We start from the raw sequence: 21,783 nt of genomic DNA on the forward strand, positions 1-21,783 counted from the left end.
TATACAGAAGACAAGTAATTTGCAAAGGTGAAAGAGAGATTAGGAAAGTGACGCTAGGAGTCAAATCTGCATAGAAGGTGGCATTTTACAGGCTCACTCGTCCCACGACCATAAGATTCCGCCCGAGGTCAACGGACCTTTTCATGGTCCCCTCCTCGCCCGCTCCAATTCCCGGTGGCGGGCGGGACGGTAAAATTCCAGCCATAATCTATTTTGTACATGCTCTGCTATAGGACTGTTTATGGGAATGTAATTTTGGTTACTCTGGTGCAAATGTCCAAAGCAAGATAGGGAAGGGAGCTTCAGGTGACATCAGAGGTGTGAAAGATCAGAACTTTGGGTGATCGACCAAAATCTGGAACAATTTGGCCTTACCTGGAAGAGTGGGAGCATAGTAAATCCAAGATTCGTTCCTGAAATTGTGACCCAATCAATTGTTCTTGCAGGAAAGTCATCAAATAAATCAAAATACCCAGCCACATTTACTTAGTTTGGGAATGGCTGGTCCAGAATTAATTAAAACAAAAAACATTAAATCTTTAGTGCAGAAACTCATTGGCTGGTGCACTGCAGCTCTGTACCCACTGTTACCCACATTGGGACATATTGGGCGGGATTTTCCGGCTTCACTCGTACCACAACCGTAAAATCCTGCCTGAGGTCAATGGACCTTTCCATGGTCCGCCCCTCCAATTCCCGTGACGGGCAGGGCGGTAAACTTCTGCCCATTAACTTCAGGCCAGAAAACCAGAAAGAAGCAAATGACCTTCTGATGAACAGACATAGGAGATAGGCAGTTCTCTCGATAGGTTTTGCACACCTGGTGGTTAGCACAGGGCAACATTGACCAAAGGCTCAGAAACAGATCACATTCTTGCCCTCTCCACTTGGGGAATGATTTATGCCTGAGGTGATCCAAAAGCACTGTCCAATTGCAAGTTTTCTTAAGTTGTTGACAAACAATGAGCCAATTCCTATTCTGACGGAACACAGGGAGCCAGAATATTTGCTGATCACCATATGTCGAAGAACTTTCTATTATCTGTCCCAAAGATACCCACAGGTTTGAACCTGTGTCTTACTCTTCCAGTTTAATGCAGCAGGGAGTCACTTTATTTCAAAATGTGGAAAGTTCCATCTCCAAAGACTCTGTAAAGGGCAAAATTAAAGTGAAACAACGGCCACCATTTGAACATTCAACAAAGTATGTCAAGTGCTAAAGCAGTACCCATTCCTCACGGGAATAGATTCTTATTATTTGTGGAATATTGAGCTCAAAGTGAATATCCCAGAGCAATTATTCCCCCATTTATATTTACTCTATGTTTAATAAATAAGCCGACTCATTTCACAAGTAAATTGTGCTCAATCAATTTTATTTCAAATGCAATTTTCATTTTAAATTCTCAAAAGAAAACACGAAAGCACAGCAAGCAGTAAACTATGTAATTTCCATTCCAAAGATGTCAAGACACTACATTAACTGAAAAAAAATCTTAACAGAATAGTTTATAATGGTACATGGATCTGAAAATATTTATTTGGTCAATGGAAATCTTTGAAAAATTCTCACCAAGAAAGACTTTCCTCATAGACTGCTTCAGCTAGAAGAGCAGAACACTCCATTCACAACCTCACTACTCCAAGACTGGTCAACTGGGCACATTTGATTTCACCAATACAAAATGCTCCCCTTAACAATCTGGCTGACATTCACACAACTCAACAGAACTGTCGAGGAATAGCTTCAACCTTTCCCACATCTATTCAAACAAAGCTGTTAGGTAATTGTTCCCAATAGATAAATTAAAAATAGGACATTTTGATTTCAAACAAAATTAGGATCTTCCAGCTTGATCCCTGTAACAAGTCTAGAGAGTAAATTTACCATCGATTGTCACATCCAAGCAACACCACAACCCATTGTTGCTTTGCTATTGGTCTATTGGGGGCAGATGGTGGCACAGTGGTTAGCACTGCTGCCTCACAGCACCAATGACCGAGGTTTGAATCCCGGCTAGGGTCACTGTCTGTGCGAAGTTTGCACGTTCTCTCCGTGTCTGCATGGGTTTCCTCTAGGTGCTCCCGTTTCCTCCCACAGTATGAAAGATGTGCTGGTCAGGTGCGTTGGCATGCTAAATTCTCCCTCAGTGTACCCGAACAGGTGCCAGAGTGAGGCGGCTAGGGGAGTTTCACAGTAATCTCAGTGCAGTGTTAATGTAAGCCTACTTGTAACACTAATAAATAAACTCTTTTAAAAATCCTGAGTTCTGTTTTTGGCTTCATAGTAAAAGGCAACAGGATTATATTAATTATTCTTGATTTTTGGTTATAAGTAGATCAGCGGGACAGACTGCAAGAAGATAATCTAATGGAGAAGTTCAGGTAATGTGGATACAATTAAAATCAAAGTTCAGCTAGTCCGCTGTGAACTGACGTCTCAGATGAGATTATTTTGAATGCAAGTATTCTTAATTATCCAATACTACTGCTAATGTTGGTGCTGATGCTATTTTTAAATTACTGAATTTTATAAAGGACTGTTGGGCCTGTTAATGTATGAAAGGTTTCTAATTTGCTAAATTTGTGTACTTATTCCAATTGACGAACATCAGTGCTTTGCAATGGAGCATGGTTTTCCATCTTTGGAACCAGTCCTCATATGAAGATTCCCAAGCCTAGATGCAGAGTGAAGCTGTAATAAGTCTGAGGAGGCAGAAGTCCCTTCGCCAAAATCCCTTTATTTACAAACTCTAACAGCAGTACACAGGGTGCTAGTAGTTAGCAGTCTATCTCCGGGGGGTCACAGGAACGGACACTCCCAGCGAAGTACAAAGCAAAGACTCCCTGATGGGCCCATCAATTGGATCCTTAATCAGGGAGTTCATACTCCAATAGGCCAACCTCAATGGCCTGATTGAAGTCATTACAGAAGCTATCTTTGCTGTCCTCCAATAATCCACTTTAACCGTTAACCTCAGGAGAGCACTTTCTATTGCATCAGTTATCAAGTTTTCCTATCGGAGGACTGGGGACTTTCTGACAGAGATTATCAGTTCAGCATCAAATTGTGTCAATTTATTGCCAGCTTTGGCTATGAACCGGATTGAAACAGACCCAACGCACTTGACCAAGAGTCTTACAACTGACAGTGAAAGATTGTCAGAACTTTGACAAAGGGTCATCTGGACTCAAAACGTCAGCTCTTTTTTCTCCTTACAGATGCTGCCAGACCTGCTGAGATTTTCCAGCTTTTTTTCTCTTTTGGTTTCAGATTCCAGCATCCGCAGTAATTTGATTTTATCCAAAATTCCCATTTATTTCGACGCTCTTTTTGTCCATTAACCAATGCTCAAATCCATGCCAATCCCATGTGTCCTAATTTTGTGTAATAACCTCTTACGCAGCACTACATCAAATGTTTTTTTCCAAAATCCAATACATCACACCCCTTTGTCTACCTGACTGGCTCCTACCTCAAAAACCTCTGGCATCTTTGTTAAACATAATATTGTAATAAATGGATTCCTCGTAGGAATTTGAAACGCTTAAAACAAACAATATTCAAATGACTTTATATCTGAGGGGCATTATTCACGATTACATAATTAGTCAGAATTCACCCCTCGGGGTTTAATTTACTCAATGCACTGTTATGAGTAGACTAGTTATTGCATTGTATTAATTCCCTCTCCTCGCTATTTTAGCAGTAGTTAACCTGTTTCATTTAACTGATTGAATGGTTGCATTACAATATAATTGAGAAGGAATGAATGCAATTGATCAATATTAAAAAGTAACGAGCAGTTCTTATTGGAGTAGGAGAGGCTCTTTATGTTCCACCATTGATGCTTCCTCACTTCTCTCTTTTCAGAATGGTTTAGGTTACAGATTTTGTGGCTGCCATTGATGACTCTCCGTGATATGTTTTGAGAACTGGAGTTCAGAAGAATGAGGGGGAATATCATAGAAACCTATAAAATTCTAACAGGATTAGAGACGGTGGAAGAATGTTCCCCTTGGCGGGGGTGTCCAGAAATGGGGTCACATTCTAAGGATATGGGATAAATCTTTTAGGACAGAGATGAGGAGGAATTTCTTCATCCAGAGAGTGGTAAGCCTGTGGAATTTGCTACCACAGAAAGCAGTTGAGGTCAAAACATTGTGGACGGGGTTTTCCGGCCATGCTCGCTCTGAAACTGGAAAATCCCGCCCAAGGTAAACGGATCTTTCCATGGTCTGTCCCTCACCCGCTCCAATTCCTGCGGCGGGTGGAATGGAAAAATTCGCCCCTGTATGTTTTCAAAAGAGAGTTAGATATAGCTCTTAGGACAAAGGGGATCAAAGGATATGGGGGGAAGGGGATCAGGTTATTGAGTTGGATGATCAGCCATGATCATAATGAATGGCGGAGCAGGCTTGAAGGGCCGAATGGCCTACTTCTGCTCCTATTTCTATGTTTCTATGTTATATATCTGCACAGCCTGAATACTGGCAACAACCTCATTAAGACACAGGTCAAGCCTGGGATTTAAACCCAAGACCAACCTGGTTATAGTCAGACCGACCCAACCAGTCTTCAAGCAGGAAGCAGGCAGGTCTAATAGTCACATAAAATATTAACAAGACAATGGCGAAAAATTCTAGCTGACTCCTTTTGTTTGGCCCTGGGGTAATAATGTGTGAATAATCCTTGTAGCTTTGATGCCTTGCAGTCTCATTACTTATGAAGCAGATTTTTCCAATTTTCCTTCACTCTCTTCAGTGCAGTAACTACTAAATAAATATGTATGAAATAAAATTATGTACCAAAGGTAATTTAGGCCTTAGATTTGACATAGTCTCTCTGACAGTTGGAGCAAAAGGGACCACGCTGGTGAATTACATTTCTTACACATTATTTAAGATGCTATAATGAATCAAGGCATGAAAGTAAAACAAAATAAATATTTACAATAATATGAAGTCTTTCACAAGCTCACAAAGTGCTTTACAGCTAACGAAGCATTTTTGAAGTGCAGTCACTGTTATTATGCAGTTAGTCATAGAAAGAAACAGAAGTGGACCTAAAACAAGCTGGAGGTTGAAACACTGTCATTCAGATTCTATCTGTCGATGCTTCGGCTGCTAATAGAATTGTGAATAAAATGTAACTTAATACTAAATACACAACTGACTCAGTTTAATTATTTTGATCTGCAAACTTCATGTATATGTGTAAGCAAGCACATGCAAATACTTATGCAAAGCAAATGTCATTCTACAATCTGCATCCATACATTTATTAGCCGGTGAAATAAACTAAATTGTTTCATTGAAGATTGATTTGGTCAAAGCAGTTTCTACGAACGCAGTATGGAACACTGAGAGGGTCATCAGGATAGATCTCATTGACTAACGAGAGGAAAAAGGCACGAGGCTTTGGATGATTCGGATCAGGTATATTTTGATTCCTCTTTATGCGCTGATGTTTCAGTTATCTAAGGGGTTTCTCCTTTCTGTTAAGTTGTATGGGGCCTGTGAAGACAGCTGGATCACAGCCTCCACATACTCACACACGGGCTCATCAGAAAATCTGGCATGGAGCAGACGCATCTCTTTCGCATGGGAGCAGACAGGGGATAAATGAGTTTCAGTTAGTAGATGCTGATGTGTGCAACAATTGGAAGCTAATGACCCAGTCACAGCACACAGAGCCGTTATAAAATTGGGATCCTCATTAACAGGGCAGATTTTATTTAATATAAAAAACAACATATGGCAGGAGAAGCATGACAAATTAATCACACCATCTCTGGCAGAGAGAGTCACTCTCAGGACATTGTGCCTGACAGGGTAACTAACCATTATGTTGTAGCCATATTTTTTCCAGTACAATACACATGCAAACCTTGACAGTCAAATAGATTTTGCAGCAGGACACACACAGCTGTTGATATGGGAAATTGCAGCTGACTTCTGACTGCAAACGCTGAGAGCACTGCGTCGGGTTTTACGGCACTAGATGTTGCTGAAATCCTCCCCAGGGATTGTACTTATTACCATCTTCATGCATCTTTTGTGTGATAAATCGATCAGAGCACAATATACGTTTGTCCAGATTTAAGAGTTTTCCAGCAAAGGGGAAAAAACAGCCTTCAAACGTCACAACAACAAAATACCTTTTGACAATTTGGCAGCTTTCTCCCAGCAATGTTAGCATCTGTTTGTGTCTTTGCATGAACTGAAAACTTCAGAACCTGGTTTCCCATAAATAATTTTCATTTTCCTGGACCCACGCGCATGTCCACAAGACAGCTGTACTGTTGCTACCAAGTAGTTTTGCTTCAACCCAATGGTGCAGCGTAAATGCTGCCTGACTTGTGTTGAAGGGCCTGACCTTCACCATAGTGAGACCCCCAAAAACAGGGAGTCTCACTCTGATTCATTTCAGGGTCTGGTCCTCCTAATACTCAATTTATACACAAATCCGATGCGAGGGTGAAATCGGTAAATTCAACCCAATATAAAAATGGATCGTCCTGTTAAAATCTAAATATATTCTTACTGGTTAATAAAAGCATCAACAATAGAATCAGGATTAATTTAGAACAATGCTAAAATAATTATGTAATTAAATTCATTATTGATCTCAACTAAATTGGACTTATTTTACTTGACATTGAAGGCACAGTTGTCTTGTATACATAAACAGTGCAGGAACTGCACTGGGTTTGAAAGTTCTGAAAAGCATTTTGAATCAAATTGTTGACTTGTCTTTTCTCTTTACAGAGGGCGATGAACCTGGTGTGTCTTGTTTTCCCCAGAATTTTCGGTTTTACTTCTGATTTCCGGGAATCACGGGATTTTTCTCTCAATCCTCTTTCACCAGCTTGCACTCCCTCTTAACCCTGGAGTAAGGACCAATGCTGTCATCGAAAACGAAATCCCAGAGCACACGCACCCAGGAAGAGTGCTGGGGCAGGTTGTCGTAGTATTCAGGAGCGATCTGCTTCACCTAAGGGAGAGAAATAGGGTCATTGACAAGATTTACAAAGTACAAGCAGTCAACATTAATAGTTGGTGTACGTTATTGGTATTTACTTAGAGTTATTTTCAATAGATAAATGATCTAAATTATTTATTGCTACACGTCACAATTTAGATGGAAAAATGTATCTTTGTAATAAATTTATAAAACGGCTTAATGACTACGCTAAACATGATGAAGAAAGGAAATTTTCGCCTTTAGCGGTTAGTAATCAGTGGCCACTCGATACTTAACACTCACTGCTAATTGTCAAAATGGGCACTTTGAACACAAACAGCTAACTGAGAAAAATGAGAGTCAGTATGAGAAAAATGCAGAAATTAGAAGTTTCTTTTGAAAACGCTCTTTTTATTCTTTCGTGTGATGTGGGCATTGCTGGCAAGGCCAGCATTTATTGCTTAACGCTAATTGCCCTGAGAAGATGGTCTATATGAGCAACTGCGGGTACACCCACAGTGCTGTTAGCAAGGGAGTTCCAGGATTTTGATCAAGTGACAGTGAAGGAACAGTGATATATGTCTAGGTCAAGATGGAGTGTGGCTTGGAGGGGAACTTGCAGTTGGTTATGGTGTTCCCAAGTGCCTGATGCCCTTGTCCTTCTCATTTGTTCGAAGTGGTGCAGGACAGAGGGAGAAATTCTCAGCAGGAGTACTGAGGGTGAGTAAAGTGCTGTGAATTATTTAATTATTTATTTAATCCGTTTTATCGCGGACTTTTTTCAAGGGTTTAAACTCTGAGGAAGTGGGAGTAGGCTGCAGGGGATTCTGGGAGATTGTGTTTTTTAGTATAAAAGTCACTCTATACAGCGGGCAGCGTCGGGAGCGGGCTGTGGAGTGAGTGGGAAGCTGAGTGAAAGCTGTCAGGGCTTTGGCTCACAGGGCTTAGGCAGAAAGGGTGAGGCAGGGTAAGTTATTTTTATCCAAACCTATATAGGATAAGGGTAACTATGAATGATAGGCCAGTTCGGTGCTTCCGGTGTGGGATGTGGGAGTTCCTGGAAACACCTAGCCTCCCGGAGGACCACATTTGCGCCAGGTGCGTGGAACTGCAGCTCCTGAGGGACCGCGTCATGGAACTGGAGCTGCAGATTGCTGACCTTGGTCTAGTCAGGGAGAATGAGAGAATAATTGACATGAGTTATAGGGAACTAGTTACACCGGGGCATCGGGAGGAAGACACGTGGGTCACAATTAGGAGGAGTAAAGGTCAGAAGGGTAACGTACCAGAGAGTACTCCAGTGGCTGTCTCTCATAATAGGAAGGGCTCGGCGACAGGTGTGAGAGGGGAGGGGAGTGAGCAATTAGTGGAGGGGTCACCTGTGGTTGTCCCACTCCAAAACAAGTATATTGTTTTGGATAGTGTGGAGGAGGATGACTCTCCAGGGGTAAGCCACAGTGACCAGGTCACTGGCACAGAGTCAATCTCTGTGGCCCGGAAAGGAAAGAGAGGGGTTAGGAGAGCAATAGTGGTGGGGGATGCGTCGGTTAGAGGCACGGACAGACGATTCTGTGGGTGCGAACAGGACTCCAGGATGGTAGTCTGCCTACCTGGTGCTGGGGTAATGGATGTCTCCAAGCGGAGAGGAGGCATCTTAAAAGGGGAAGATAAAGAAACGGATGTCATTGTACACATTGGTGCAAATGACGTAGATAGGAAGAGCAGGGGGATCCTACGAGAGCAATTCAGGGAGTTGGGCAGAAATTGGCAGCTCTTGATTAGGAGAGGCTGTTTGAGGGTAAATCCACATCTGGCATGTGGGAGTCTTTTAAGGAACAGTTGTTAGGGCTACAGGACAGGCATGTGCCTGTAAAAAAGAAGGATAGGAAGGGTAGGATTCAAGAACCGTGGATAACCAGGGAAATTGAGGGACTGGTTAAAAAGAAAAGAGAGGCGTATGTTAGGTCCAGGCAGCTAAAAACGGAGGGAGCTCTGGAGGAGTACAAAGAAAGTAGGAAAGAACTCAAACGGGGAATTAGAAGGGCAAAAAGGGGTCACGAAATGTCCTTGGCAGACAGGATTAAGGAGAATCCCAAGGCATTTTATTCATACGTTAGGAACAAAAGGGTTGTCAGGGAAAAAATCGGACCTCTCGGGGACAAAAGTGGGGAATTATGCTTGGAGCCCAAAGAAGTAGGGGAGATCCTAAATGAATACTTTGCGTCGGTATTCACAAAGGAGAGGGATGTGTTGACTGGGAGTGTCTCGGAGGGGAGTGTTGAACCGTTGGAGAAAATCTCCATTACAAGGGAGGAAGTGTTAGGTTTGCTAGAGAATATAAAAACTGACAAATCCCCAGGGCCTGATGGAATCTATCCAAGGCTGCTCAGGGAGACGAGAGATGAAATCGCTGGGCCTCTGACGCAAATCTTTGTCTCATCACTGGACGCAGGTGAGGTCCCAGAGGATTGGAGGATAGCTAATGTGGTCCCGTTATTTAAGAAGGGTAGGAAGGATAACCCGGGTAATTATAGGCCGGTGAGCTTGACGTCCGTGGTGGGGAAGTTGTTGGAGAAGATTCTGAGAGATAGGATGTATGCGCATTTAGAAAGGAATAAACTCATTAACGATAGTCAGCATGGTTTTGTGAGAGGGAGGTCATGCCTCACTAACCTGGTGGAGTTTTTTGAAGAAGTGAATAGAATGGTTGACGAGGGAAGGGCCGTGGATGTCATCTATATGGACTTTATTAAAGCGTTTGACAAAGTCCCTCATGGTAGGCTGGTGGAAAAGGTTGGATCTCATGGGATAAAGGGGGAGGTGGCTGGATGGGTGGAGAACTGGCTTGGTCACAGAAGACAGAGGGTGGTAGTGGAAGGGTCTTTTTCCGGCTGGAGGCCTGTGACTAGTGGTGTTCCGCAGGGCTCTGTATTGGGACCTCTGCTGTTTGTGATTTATATAAACGATCTAGAAGAAGGTGGAACTGGGGTGATCAGTAAGTTTGCGGACGACACAAAATTGGCAGGACTTGCAGATAGTGAGGAGCATTGTCAGAGGCTACAGAAGGATATAGATAGGCTGGAAATTTGGGCAAAGAAATGGCAGATGGAGTTCAATCCAGATAAATGCGAAGTGATGCATTTTGGTAGAAATAATGTAGGGAGGAGCTATACGATAAATGGCAGAACCATAAAGGGTGTAGATACGCAGAGGGACCTGGGTGTGCAAGTCCACAGATCCTTGAAGGTGACGTCACAGGTGGAGAAGGTGGTGAAGAAGGCATATGGCATGCTTGCCTTTATAGGACGGGGCATAGAGTATAAAAGTTGGGGTCTGATGTTGCAGATGTATAGAACGTTAGTTCGGCCGCATTTGGAATACTGCGTCCAGTTCTGGTCGCCACACTACCAGAAGGACGTGGAGGCTTTGGAGAGAGTACAGAGGAGGTTTACCAGGATGTTGCCTGGTATGGAGGGGCTTAGTTATGAGGAGAGATTGGGTAAACTGGGGTTGTTCTCCCTGGAAAGACGGAGGATGAGGGGAGACTTAATAGAGGTGTATAAAATTATGAAAGGCAGAGATAGGGTGATCGGTGGGAAGTTTTAGCCCAGGTCGGTGGTGACATTCACGAGGGGTCATAGGTTCAAGGTGAAGGGGGGGAGGTTTAACACAGATATCAGAAGGACATATTTTACACAGAGGGTGGTGGGGGCCTGGAATGCGCTACCAGGCAGGGTGGTGGAGGCGGACACACTGGGAACGTTTAAGACTTATCTAGATAGCCATATGAACGGAGTGGGAATGGAGGGATACAAAAGAATGGTCTAGTTTGGACCAGGGAGCGGCGCGGGCTTGGAGGGCCAAAGGGCCTGTTCCTGTGCAGTATTGTTCTTTGTTCTTTGTTCTTTGTTCTAGATGCTAGAGGTTTCGGGACTGAAACGCGCTGTCGAAGATGCCTTGGTGAGTTGCTTCAGTGCACCTTGTACACATTGGTATATGTTGCTGCCACTGTGCATCAGTGATGGAGGGACAAGAGAATGTTTACATTGGTGGATGGGATGCCGATCAAGCAGATTGCTTTGTCCTGGATGGTGTCTAGCTTCTTGAGTGTTGTTGGAGCTGTACTAAGCCAGGCAAGTGAAGAATATTCCATCATACTACTGACTTGTACCTTGTAGATGGTGGATATGCTTTGGGGAGACAGGAATTGAGTTACTTGCCTCAGAGTTCCCAGTTTCTGACTTGCTTTTGTGGCCTTTGTAGGCTACCTGAATGTTGACCAGGTCTTCCTGCATACAGGTACAGACTTTCAGTATCTGAGGAATTGTAGATGATTTTGAACATTGCACAATCATCAGCAAATGTCACCATCTGATCTTATGATGGCAGGATGGTTACTGATGAAGATGGTTGGAACAACGATACTGCCTTGAAGAAATCCTGGGACTGAGATGATTGGCCTCCAACAAACAAAACTTGTGTTAAGTGAAACTCCAAACAGTGGAGAGTTTCTCCCTGATTCCCATTGGCTTCCATTTTGTCTGGACTCCTTAATGCCACATTTGGTTAATGCTGCCTTGATGTCAAGGGCAATCACTGTCATCTCTCCTCTTGAGTTCAGCTCTTCTGTCCATGTTTGGACCAAAGCAGTAATGAGGTCAAGGGCTGAGTGGCCCTGGCGGAATGCAAACCGAGTATCAGTGAACAGATTATTGCTGTGTAAGTGATAGCACTGTTGACAACACTCTCCATCATTTTGATGATGATCGAGAGCAGACTGATGGGGTGATAATTGTCAGATTGGATTGCTTTTTGTGGATCAGAACAATTGTGACGGGTTGGAACCATACATAACGGTGCTGAATGCAATGGGAATAGAAATGTCTGCCTTTATTTTACAACAGCTGAGTTAAATGGGCAATTTTCCACATTGTCAAGTAGATGCCAGGGTTGTAGCTTGACGAGGGGCACCGATATCTTTGGAAAAAATGTACTATTGCTGGGATGTTATCAGGGTAAGAGTTTTAACAACACCAGGTTAAAGTCCAACAGGTTTATTTGGTAGCAAATGCCATTAGCTTTCGGAGCGCTGCTCCTTTGTCAGATGGAGTGGAAATCTGCTCTCAAACAGGGCACAGAGACACAAAATCAAGTTACAGAATACTGATTAGAATGCGAATCTCTACAGCCAACCAGGTCTTAAAGATACAGACAATGTGAGTGGAGGGAACATTAAACACAGGTTAAAGAGATGTGTATTGTCTCCAGACAGAACAGCTAGTGAGATTCTGCAAGCCCAGGAGGCAAGCTGTGGGGGTTACTGATAATGTGACATAAATCCAACATCCCGGTTTAGGCCGTCCTCATGTGTGCGGAACTTGGCTATCAGTTTCTTCAGCAGTCACGGGCATTCAGCCTTGGATCTTCAGGTAAGCATTCTCCAAGGCGGCCTTTACGACACACAACAGCGCAGAGTCGCTGAGCAGAAACTGATAGCCAAGTTCCGCACACATGAGGACGGCCTAAACCGGGATGCTGGATTTATGTCACATTATCAGTAACCCCCACAGCTTGCCTCCTGGGCTTGCAGAATCTCACTTGCTGTTCTGTCTGGAGACAATACACATCTCTTTAACCTGTGTTTAATGTTCCCTCCAACCACATTGTCTGTACCTTTAAGACCTGGCTGGCTGTAGGATTCGCATTCTAATCAGTATTCTGCAACTTGATTTTGTGCCTGTTTGCACTGTTTGAGAGCACATTTCCACTCCATCCGACGAAGGAGCAGCGCTCCGAAAGCTTATGGTATTTGCTACCAAATAAACCTGTTGGACTTTAACCTGGTGTTGTGAGACTTCTTACTGTGTTCACCCCAGTCCAACGCCGGCATCTCCACATCTTTGCTCTGATGTGCAGGGCTCCCCAACATTGAGGATGGGGATATTTGATGAGTCTCCTCCTGTTGGCTGTTTAATTGTCCACCACCATTTATTACTGAATCTGGAGGACTGGCGAGCTTTGTTCTGATCAGTTGGTTGTGAGATTGCTTCACTCTGTCTATCGTATGCTGTGTCTGCTAATAGTCCTGTACTGTTGATCAGTTGACTAGGTTACCGGTGGTAAAGCAATGAGGAATATGTCTGTAAAGTAATTTTTTTCCAATCCTTTGTTTACTGACATGATTTTTTAATTCATTATTTTGCAGCCTATAAATTGTTCTTCAGTCAATTAATTCAAAGTAATAAAACTTAATTTAAATCCATTCAAAGCTCTACTAGCTAATACAAATTAGCTGTCTGCTAGCACTGCTAGTTTCCTGAGTGGGAGGAACGTACTGAGGTGTGGAAGTTTTTACTATTTGACTCCAAATACTGACACCAAGTATTCAAATAGCAAATCTACAACTTTGCCAGACACAGTAGGAAAAACATTGAAGAATAAGGCACAAAGCTGAGATTATGTTTAAGCCAATTGTTCATTTTCTTTTACATATGAAATAGGAGCAGAAGTAGACCATTCAGCCCCTCATGCCTGATTTCCCCTTTCAATGAGATCATGGCTGATCTGTTCATGTTTCTAATTCCACATTCCTATCTATCTACGATAACCTTTGATTCCCTCCCTCACAAGAATCTATCTGGTTGTCCACAATCGAAAAATTCAATGACCCGACCGCCTTCTGGGGCAGTCAGATCCAAAGTCACACAACTCACTGAGGGAACATGATTCTCCTCATATCTTTCCACTAGAGTGACCCTAATTTTGAAACAGTGCTGTCTAGTTCTGGACTCTCCCACAAGAGGAAACGTCTTTTTCAATACCGTTCAGGATCTTAAATACTTCAATCAAGTCACCCCTCACTCCTCTAAACTGAGGGAGTATTGTGCTGTCAGTATTGAGGGAGTATTGTGCTGTCAGTATTGAAGGAGTATTGTGCTGTCAGTACTGAGGGAGTATTGTGCTGTCAGTACTGAGGGAGTATTGTGCTGTCAGTATTGAAGGAGTATTGTGCTGTCAGTACTGAGGGAGTATTGTGCTGTCAGTACTGAGGGAGTATTGTGCTGTCAGTATTGAAGGAGTATTGTGCTGTCAGTACTGAGGGAGTATTGTGCTGTCAGTACTGAGGGAGTATTGTGCTGTCAGTACTGAGGGAGTATTGTGCTGTCAGTACTGAGGGAGTATTGTGCTGTCAGTATTGAGGGGATATTGTGCTGTCAGTATTGAGGGAATATTGTGCTGTCAGTGTTGAGAGAGAACTGTGCTGTCAGTATTGAGGGGATATTGTGCTGTTAGTATTGAGGAGGTATTGTGCTGTCAGTACTGAGGGAGTATTGTGCTGTCAGTACTGAGGGGGTATTGTGCTGTCAGTATTGAGGGAGTATTGTGCTGTCAGTACTGAGGGAGTATTGTGCTGTCAGTATTGAGGGAGTATTGTGCTGTCAGTATTGAGGGAGTATTGTGCTGTCAGTATTGAGGGAGTATCGTGCTGTCAGTATTGAGGGAGTATTGTGCTGTCAGTGTTGAGGGGGTATTGTGCTGTCAGTATTGAGGGTGTATTGTGAATTCAGTATTGAGGGAGTATTGTGCCGTCAGTACTGAGGGAGTATTGTGCTGTCAGTACTGAGGGAGTATTGTGCTGTCAGTACTGAGGGAGTATTGTGCTGTCAGTATTGAGGAAATATTCTGGTGTCCGCATTGAGGGAGTATTGTGCTGTCAGTATTGAGGAAGTATTCTGTTGTCCGCATTGAGGGAGTATTGTGCTGTCAGTACTGAGGGAGTATTGTGCTGTCAGTACTGAGGGAGTATTGTGCTGTCAGTATTGAGGGAGTATTGTGCTGTCAGTATTGAGGGTGTGTTGTGAATTCAGTATTGAGGGAGTATTGTGCTGTCAGTACTGAGGGAGTATTGTGCTGTCAGTACTGAGGGAGTATATTGTGCTGTCAGTACTGAGGGAATATTGTGCTGTCAGTACTGAGGGAGTATTGTGCTGTCAGTACTGAGGGAGTATTGTGCTGTCAGTACTGAGGGAGTATTGTGCTGTCAGTACTGAGGGAGTATTGTGCTGTCAGTACTGAGGGAGTATTGTGCTGTCAGTACTGAGGGAGTATTGTGCTGTCAGTATTGAGGGAGTATTGTGCTGTCAGTACTGAGGGAGTATTGTGCTGTCAGTATTGAGGGAGTATTGTGCTGTCAGTACTGAGGGAGTATTGTGCTGTCAGTACTGAGGGAGTATTGTGCTGTCAGTATTGAGGGAGTATTGTGCTGTCAGTATTGAGGGAGTATTGTGCTGTCAGTACTGAGGGAGTATTGTGCTGTCAGTACTGAGGGAGTATTGTGCTGTCAGTATTGAGGGAGTATTGTGCTGTCAGTATTGAGGGAGTATTGTGCTGTCAGTATTGAGGGTGTATTGTGAATTCAGTATTGAGGGAGTATTGTGCCGTCAGTACTGAGGGAGTATTGTGCTGTCAGTACTGAGGGAGTATTGTGCTGTCAGTACTGAGGGAGTATTGTGCTGTCAGTATTGAGGGAGTATTGTGCTGTCAGTATTGAGGGACTATTGTGCTGTCAGTATTGAGGGAGTATTGTGCTGTCAGTATTGAGGGAGTATTGTCCTGAACCCACCACTAGGATTTCCCAAGTCAGTCAATGAATGGTCAGAAGGAAGGTCCGCCATTCAACTAAAGACATTGGGCAGGCTTGGGGCTGGAGGGCCAATCAGAGGCCTTGATTCCTATTTGAAAGGAGCAGCTGTCTATGATAAAAAGCATGATGTGGAGATGCCGGTGTTGGACTGGGGTAAACACAGTAAGAAGTCTAACAACACCAGGTTAAAGTCCAACCTAAAAGGCAACATGGATGTGCTCCCCTCAACCTCTCCAAATCTCTGATTATTCAGCAGCAAGGGTGTGTGTGTGTGTTAGGGAATGCAGTGGGGGCAGCACAGATGGTGCTGGGTAGGAATCCCTCGACAGAATGGCCACAGCTTCTTCCCACCCAGGTCCACTGGACTGCCTGGAAGGCTGGTCTCCTGGCCTGCCATTGGGTGCCCACCCGTCATACATTGAAATTCACTCCTGCTGTTTGCAGGAACCTGCAGGCCGATTGGAAAGTACAGTCGGCCTCCTTTACCTGGCCGTTATCAGGCTCTTAACAAAGCTGATCGATACCTACCCCATGCAGCCAGGTGGGACTCTGCTCTCACCTTCATGAAAGTAGTGTGGGAATGGGTTGGAGCCAAGGAATTGGCATTCTGGCCCACACCAGGGCCAGGATCTGAGCTGGTCCGGCTCCGAACCTGGCCCTGGTGGGGGCCAGAAGTACAACTCTAACCTTTCACTGGCATTTGTAAACAAACACTTTAATTTGAGTAATATGGCCGAGTTTGAAAAGTGAGATTGGTGATGTTGTTTGTTGTATGAGATAGCAATATGATCCCTAGATGTGTGAGAGCAGAGAGGGTCATGTAGCCATGTTCATACTTCTGACTCACTGCATCATGAGTACTAAACTCCATGGGAAGTGGATGTGACTTTGGACTCTGAATATGCGGCTGCTGTGTATAAATCTGGATTAGGTTCCTCCATTCGAGAACCTGTTATGTTTAAGGAAAGCATTCCTGGATTTTGGCATTCCGGGCTTTCCTGGAATCCTGGTCAATATGCGGTTTCAGAAAGCTGAGTTCTGGTACCCTTGAAGTGATTCTTATCATAGAATCCCTACAGTGCAGAAGGAGGCCATTCGGCCCATCAGGTCTGCACTGACCACAATCCCACCCAAGCCCTATCCCCATAATACCTTATATTTACCCTAACTAGTCGCTCTGACATTAAGGGGCAATTTAGCATGGCCAATCCACTTAACCCGCACATCTTTGGGCTGTGGGAGGAAACCGGAGCACCCAGAGGAAACCCACGCAGACATGGGGCGAATGTGCAGGCTCCGCACAGACAGTGACCCAAGCCGGGAATCGAACCCGGGTCCTTGGCGTTGTGAGGCAGCAATGCTAACCACTGTGCCACCGTGCTGCCCTCTGATGAGGTAATGTGCTCTTCCCCATGGCCCTCCTCCAGTTCCACTCCTCCCCGGGTGACCATGCTGTGCTGAGAGCGGCAGACCATGGCAAAGTCACAAACTCTTTTTAAAGGGTGCACCAACCCATATCTCCCTGCCCCTCCCCCTCCTGCAACTGAGCGACACTCCATCATGGAGTCACCGCGGGCCCCGATTCAGGACGGCACTACCAACCTCGCACCCTGGCAGTGCCATCTGATGCTGCTAACCCGACTGCACCAACCTGGCAGCGCCAGGGCACTACCCAACCATTTCTACGACCACACAGGAGACTTATCATAGAAACTTATCATAGAAACCCTGCAGTGCAGAAGGAGGCCATTCGGCCCATCGAGTCTGCACCAACCACAATCCCACCCAGGCCCTACCCCCACATATTTACCCACTAATCCCTCTAACATACACATCCCAGGACTCGAAGGGGCAATTTTTAACCTGGCCAATCAACCTAACCCGCACATCTTTGGACTGTGGGAGGAAACCGGAGCACCCGGAGGAAACCCACGCAGACACGAGGAGAATGTGCAAACTCCATACAGACAGTGACCCGAGCCGGGAATCGAACCCGGGACCCTGGAGCTGTGAAGCAGCAGTGCTAACCACTGTGCTACCGTGCCGCCCTGCAATGGCCTTCGTAGAGACCAGTACTGGGTTCCCATTGCCCCCGAGGGTCGGAGAATTGTAGGCATATTTAAATATGTTCATATTTAATTTGCATGTTTAAATATGCTAATCTGGTTCATGCCCTCGCTTTGTGTGAACGAGATTACATCAGGATGCAGGGGCTGGGAGAATCTCCGTCCCTGGTGCAATTTGAGCATGCTGAACTGGAGAATCACGCCCTCAGGTATTTTTTAACACCATTGAGCCAAAATTAGTAAACTCCTAGGAATGAGCCCCTGATCCGAAATTTTATCTGGGACTTGCAGTAAAAGCAACAACGGCAAATAATATTTACAAAGCTTTTAATCCCAAGGTACTGCACAGGAGTGTTACCTAGCAAAAGCTGACACCAAGGCACAGAAGGAGATATTAGGGTAAATGATCAAAAACTTGGTCAGAGAGGAGCATTTTATAGTAGGAAATTGAGGTAGAGAAAGTCAGGCCACCAATGATGAAGCATTTAAAATTGGGGGCGCTCAATAGGCCAATAGTTGAGGAACGCAGATATCTTGGAAAGTTGGAGGAGGTTACTGGGATAGGGAGGAGTGAAAGCTGAGGAACTGAAAATGAGGATGAGAATGTTAGAACTGGGGTATTGCTTAATCAGGACCCAATGTAGGCCCGCGGTCCCAGTGATGATGACCTCAGGAGGGGTAGAATGTGTGAGCCTGCCCAGGAGTGCATTGGAACAGTGAAGTCTCAAGGTAACAAGGGATTGAATGAGGGTCTCAGCTGCTCTTGAGCTGAGGCAGGGCTGGAGTCAGTTGATATTACAGAGGTAGATTAAATCAGTGTTCCCCCCCCCCCTCCCCCCCTGAATATAGCAGGAAGTTGCAGGACTGCAGCATCAGACTGCGGGATATGGAGGCACAGTGAGTTATGGGGAGGATGGCCTGAAAGGGCCTCATGATTGATGTGGTCGAGTGGGAGTGAGTGGAGGATGGAAGTCAAAGTCCTGGAGTTAGGGAGGTCTAAACCTCCTGCGTGAAGCCCAAAGGAACAGCCCTAGTCTTCAAGGACCCACAGAGAAAGTGGAAAATAAAGGAAAATGGTTAGTTTTTTTGGGTCTCTTCTAGCCCAACTTCTCTTGCTGAAAGTCACAGTGGCTGCCCCACACAGAACTCTGGTTATAATAGCAGTCAGGCCCTGATAGTGCCATGAATAATGTGGATGACAATGATCTGCATATTTAAAGAACCCTGTTGGTTTTCAGCGGGAGTCTTTTCCCCCAACATTGCTCAGAAGAGTGAGTTAAAATTGGAACCAGTGGGTGGGACCTCAGCATGGTACATTGTTGCCACTGTATGTCAGTGGTGGAGGGAGTGGATGTTGATGGTGGTGGATGGGGTGCCAATCAAGCGGGCAGCTTTGCCCTCAAAGCTCAGCACCATCCAGGACAAAGCAACCCGCTTCATTGGCACCCCATCCACCACCTTCAGTACCCACTTCCCCCACCACTGACATACAGTGGTTGCAGAGTGTAGCATCTACAAGATGCACCGCAGCGGCTCCCCAAGGCTTCTTCGACAGCATCTTCCAGACCCATGACCTCGACAACCTAGACAGATAAGGACAGCTGATGAATGGGAACATTCACAGCTGCAAGATCCCCTTCAACCCACAGACACTATGTTGATTTGGAAATATATAGCTGTTCCTTCAATATTGCCAGGCCAGAATTCTGGAAGTCCCTCCCTAACAGCACTCCGGATGTACCTTCACAACATGGGCTACAGCGGTTCAAGAATGTGGCTCCAACACCACCTTCTCAAGGGCAATAAATGCTGGCCCAGCCAGCAACACCCCTGTCCTGTGAAAAGAAGAATTTTTAAAATGCAGTAGGCTCCTTGGTAAAGTTAATAACCCGCCTGGCTGCTTTGCGTAGGCATGTTCAAGATCTTCCCTTTTGAAGGATCTTCCACACCTTAAAAGCTTAAGTTGATGTTATCCCTCTGTCAATGCTTCCAGGGCTGCTCAATGCTTCCAGCATTTTCTAGTTGTGCTTCAGGTTTCCAGTATTTCCAGTTTTCATTTTACATTTTCCTAATAAAGTTCTATTTGATGCAAAACATTCCAGTAAACTAAACAATGAATGCAGTGGTTAGCTATTTAAAAATGCAGGGAATGATTACAGAAATGAGGGTGAGTTTGAAGGTCTGACCTCACCACATTGTACTTCATCCACTCAGGCGGTTTTTTAATTGTTTGTACTTTACACACCATAAAGTTTACATCAGAAACAACTCCCTCATGCACACTGCTTTGTGACCCTGCAGGAATTCAGTCTGTACCAGGAACCTGCCAGGTGGAAGGCAGTTTTGTAGAATGGGACTTCAGTTGGTGTTGCCTGTGACAGCAGCCTGTCCCTGAATGAAGGAGGTTATCATCAACACAGTGTGGTTCAATTGGGGCAAGCTGGTTTCATGTTACACAGCAGCATTGCAGGCTGTACACATGAACTGCACGGGTTACAGTGTGAAGAATGCATTTCCGAGACTATTCATTTTCAATGGTTAACACTGCTGCCTCACAGCGCCAGGGACCCGGGTTCGATTCCCGGCTTGGGTCACTGTTTGTGTGGAATCTGCAGCTTCTCCCCGTGTCTGCGCGGGTTTCCCCCGGGTTCTCCAGTTTCCTCCTACCGTCCGAAAGATGTGCTGGTTAGGTGCATTGGCCATGCTAAATTCTCCCTCGGTGTATCCGAACAGGAACCAGACTCTGGCGATTAGGGGATTTTCACAGTAACCTCAGTGCAGTGTTAATGTAAGTCTACTTGTGACACTAATAAATAAACTTTAAACTATACTTTAAAACATATTCTTTTTAAAGCCTAATGCACTTTGATTGCTTACAATGCTTGAGAGGGAAATAATTTTGACCGTTTAAGGTTTCTTGCCGTTGTTGCCCAGATACCACTCCTTCACCTTTTACCTGCAGTTTTGGTGGATGGAAACACCATCTGACTGCCCTGCTGCTGATATTTGCTTCGATAAATGCTCCGCTTTTATTGCCTGGAGGTCTCTTATAACAAGTGACCTGCATTAGCCATTTCCCTGCATGCTTAGAAAGCCTGATCAGAGTTGAGGGGAAACATTTGGTTAAGATATTTAGAAATTGTGCTGCATATAGTGCGGTGATCCTTTTTTACTGTTAGCTCTGTTAAATTGGCGCTGGCAATGGGCATGCCGGGGGGCGGGGGTGAAGAGTGTTTCTTTAGTCATTGTTTATTTTCATATTGAAAAAGCAGTAAGGTGTCTGAAATTGATCATCTTCTGCTGAAAAAGGGAACACACTGAACTGGGAAAGCTGAGAACTTCACCAAGCCAACTGTCTAAAAGTCACATTTTCCAGGGGTGAGAGGAAAGGCTCTCTCGAACATCATCCAAACAAAATATAAATCTCATCCTTTCGCCCTCAAAGATATCTGATTCCATCGCTGACGCAAACTGGGTTTTCATGTTTTTATTATGTGCAGCGGAAGCGGTTCACCAATCCGGTGCCACCCACAGCTTGCGCTACAAGCCTGTGGCCCTTTGGACTCAATATCATTGTTTGTTTTCATGTGTGATGGACCAAGATTTAGGGCTGTTTCAGTCGTCGGCATTTTGCGGGCTCTAATTATTTTTTTAAACCATTGCTCAGTTTTTGTTGGCGTGAGTGAGAAGCGGAGACGGAAAATGACTGGTCAGTATATGCCAGGCTAAAAGTAGCGAAGATAAATGTACTGCCTTCAGAAGACAATTCATTTCACAGCTACAATTTTTTTTAATGATGGCTTTTACATTTTTGAGTTACTTGCCTGGCACATTATTTAACTCAGCGAGGACAGAATCGCTTTCAATGTCACAAGCCAGTGTTGTTGAAACTGGTCAGGGTTAGGTCAACACCGAGAGTGTTTAATGACTAACCTGTGAAAAGTAATAAGCTGCAGCATTTGCTTATGTCTTAACAGAAGGACAGAAAGAGCAATAAGAAGCACAGGCTTGTTGCACTGAAGAGGGAACCCGAGCAGAAAGTGCTCCACTTCCCAATCAGTTTTAGTCATGTGCAGGTTATAAGAACATGAGAACTAGGAGCAGGA

The 21,783-nt window shown here is 44.6% G+C and overlaps 1 protein-coding gene across 1 annotated transcript in view; it reads right to left on the reverse strand.

Annotated features, from left to right (window-relative positions):
- Nucleotides 1–1,356: 1,356 nt before the first annotated feature.
- degs2 (delta(4)-desaturase, sphingolipid 2) overlaps nucleotides 1,357–21,783 on the reverse strand; it is a 64,834-nt gene continuing 44,407 nt past the window's right edge. The window contains exon 3 of the mRNA XM_078234110.1: nucleotides 1,357–6,997. Coding sequence (XP_078090236.1) covers nucleotides 6,854–6,997 — 144 coding nt within the window. The 3' untranslated portion in view covers nucleotides 1,357–6,853. The remainder of the gene's footprint in view (nucleotides 6,998–21,783) is intronic.

This window comes from Mustelus asterias, chromosome 18 (genome assembly GCF_964213995.1).
Source record: "Mustelus asterias chromosome 18, sMusAst1.hap1.1, whole genome shotgun sequence".
In the NCBI taxonomy this organism is placed as follows: domain Eukaryota; kingdom Metazoa; phylum Chordata; class Chondrichthyes; order Carcharhiniformes; family Triakidae; genus Mustelus; species Mustelus asterias.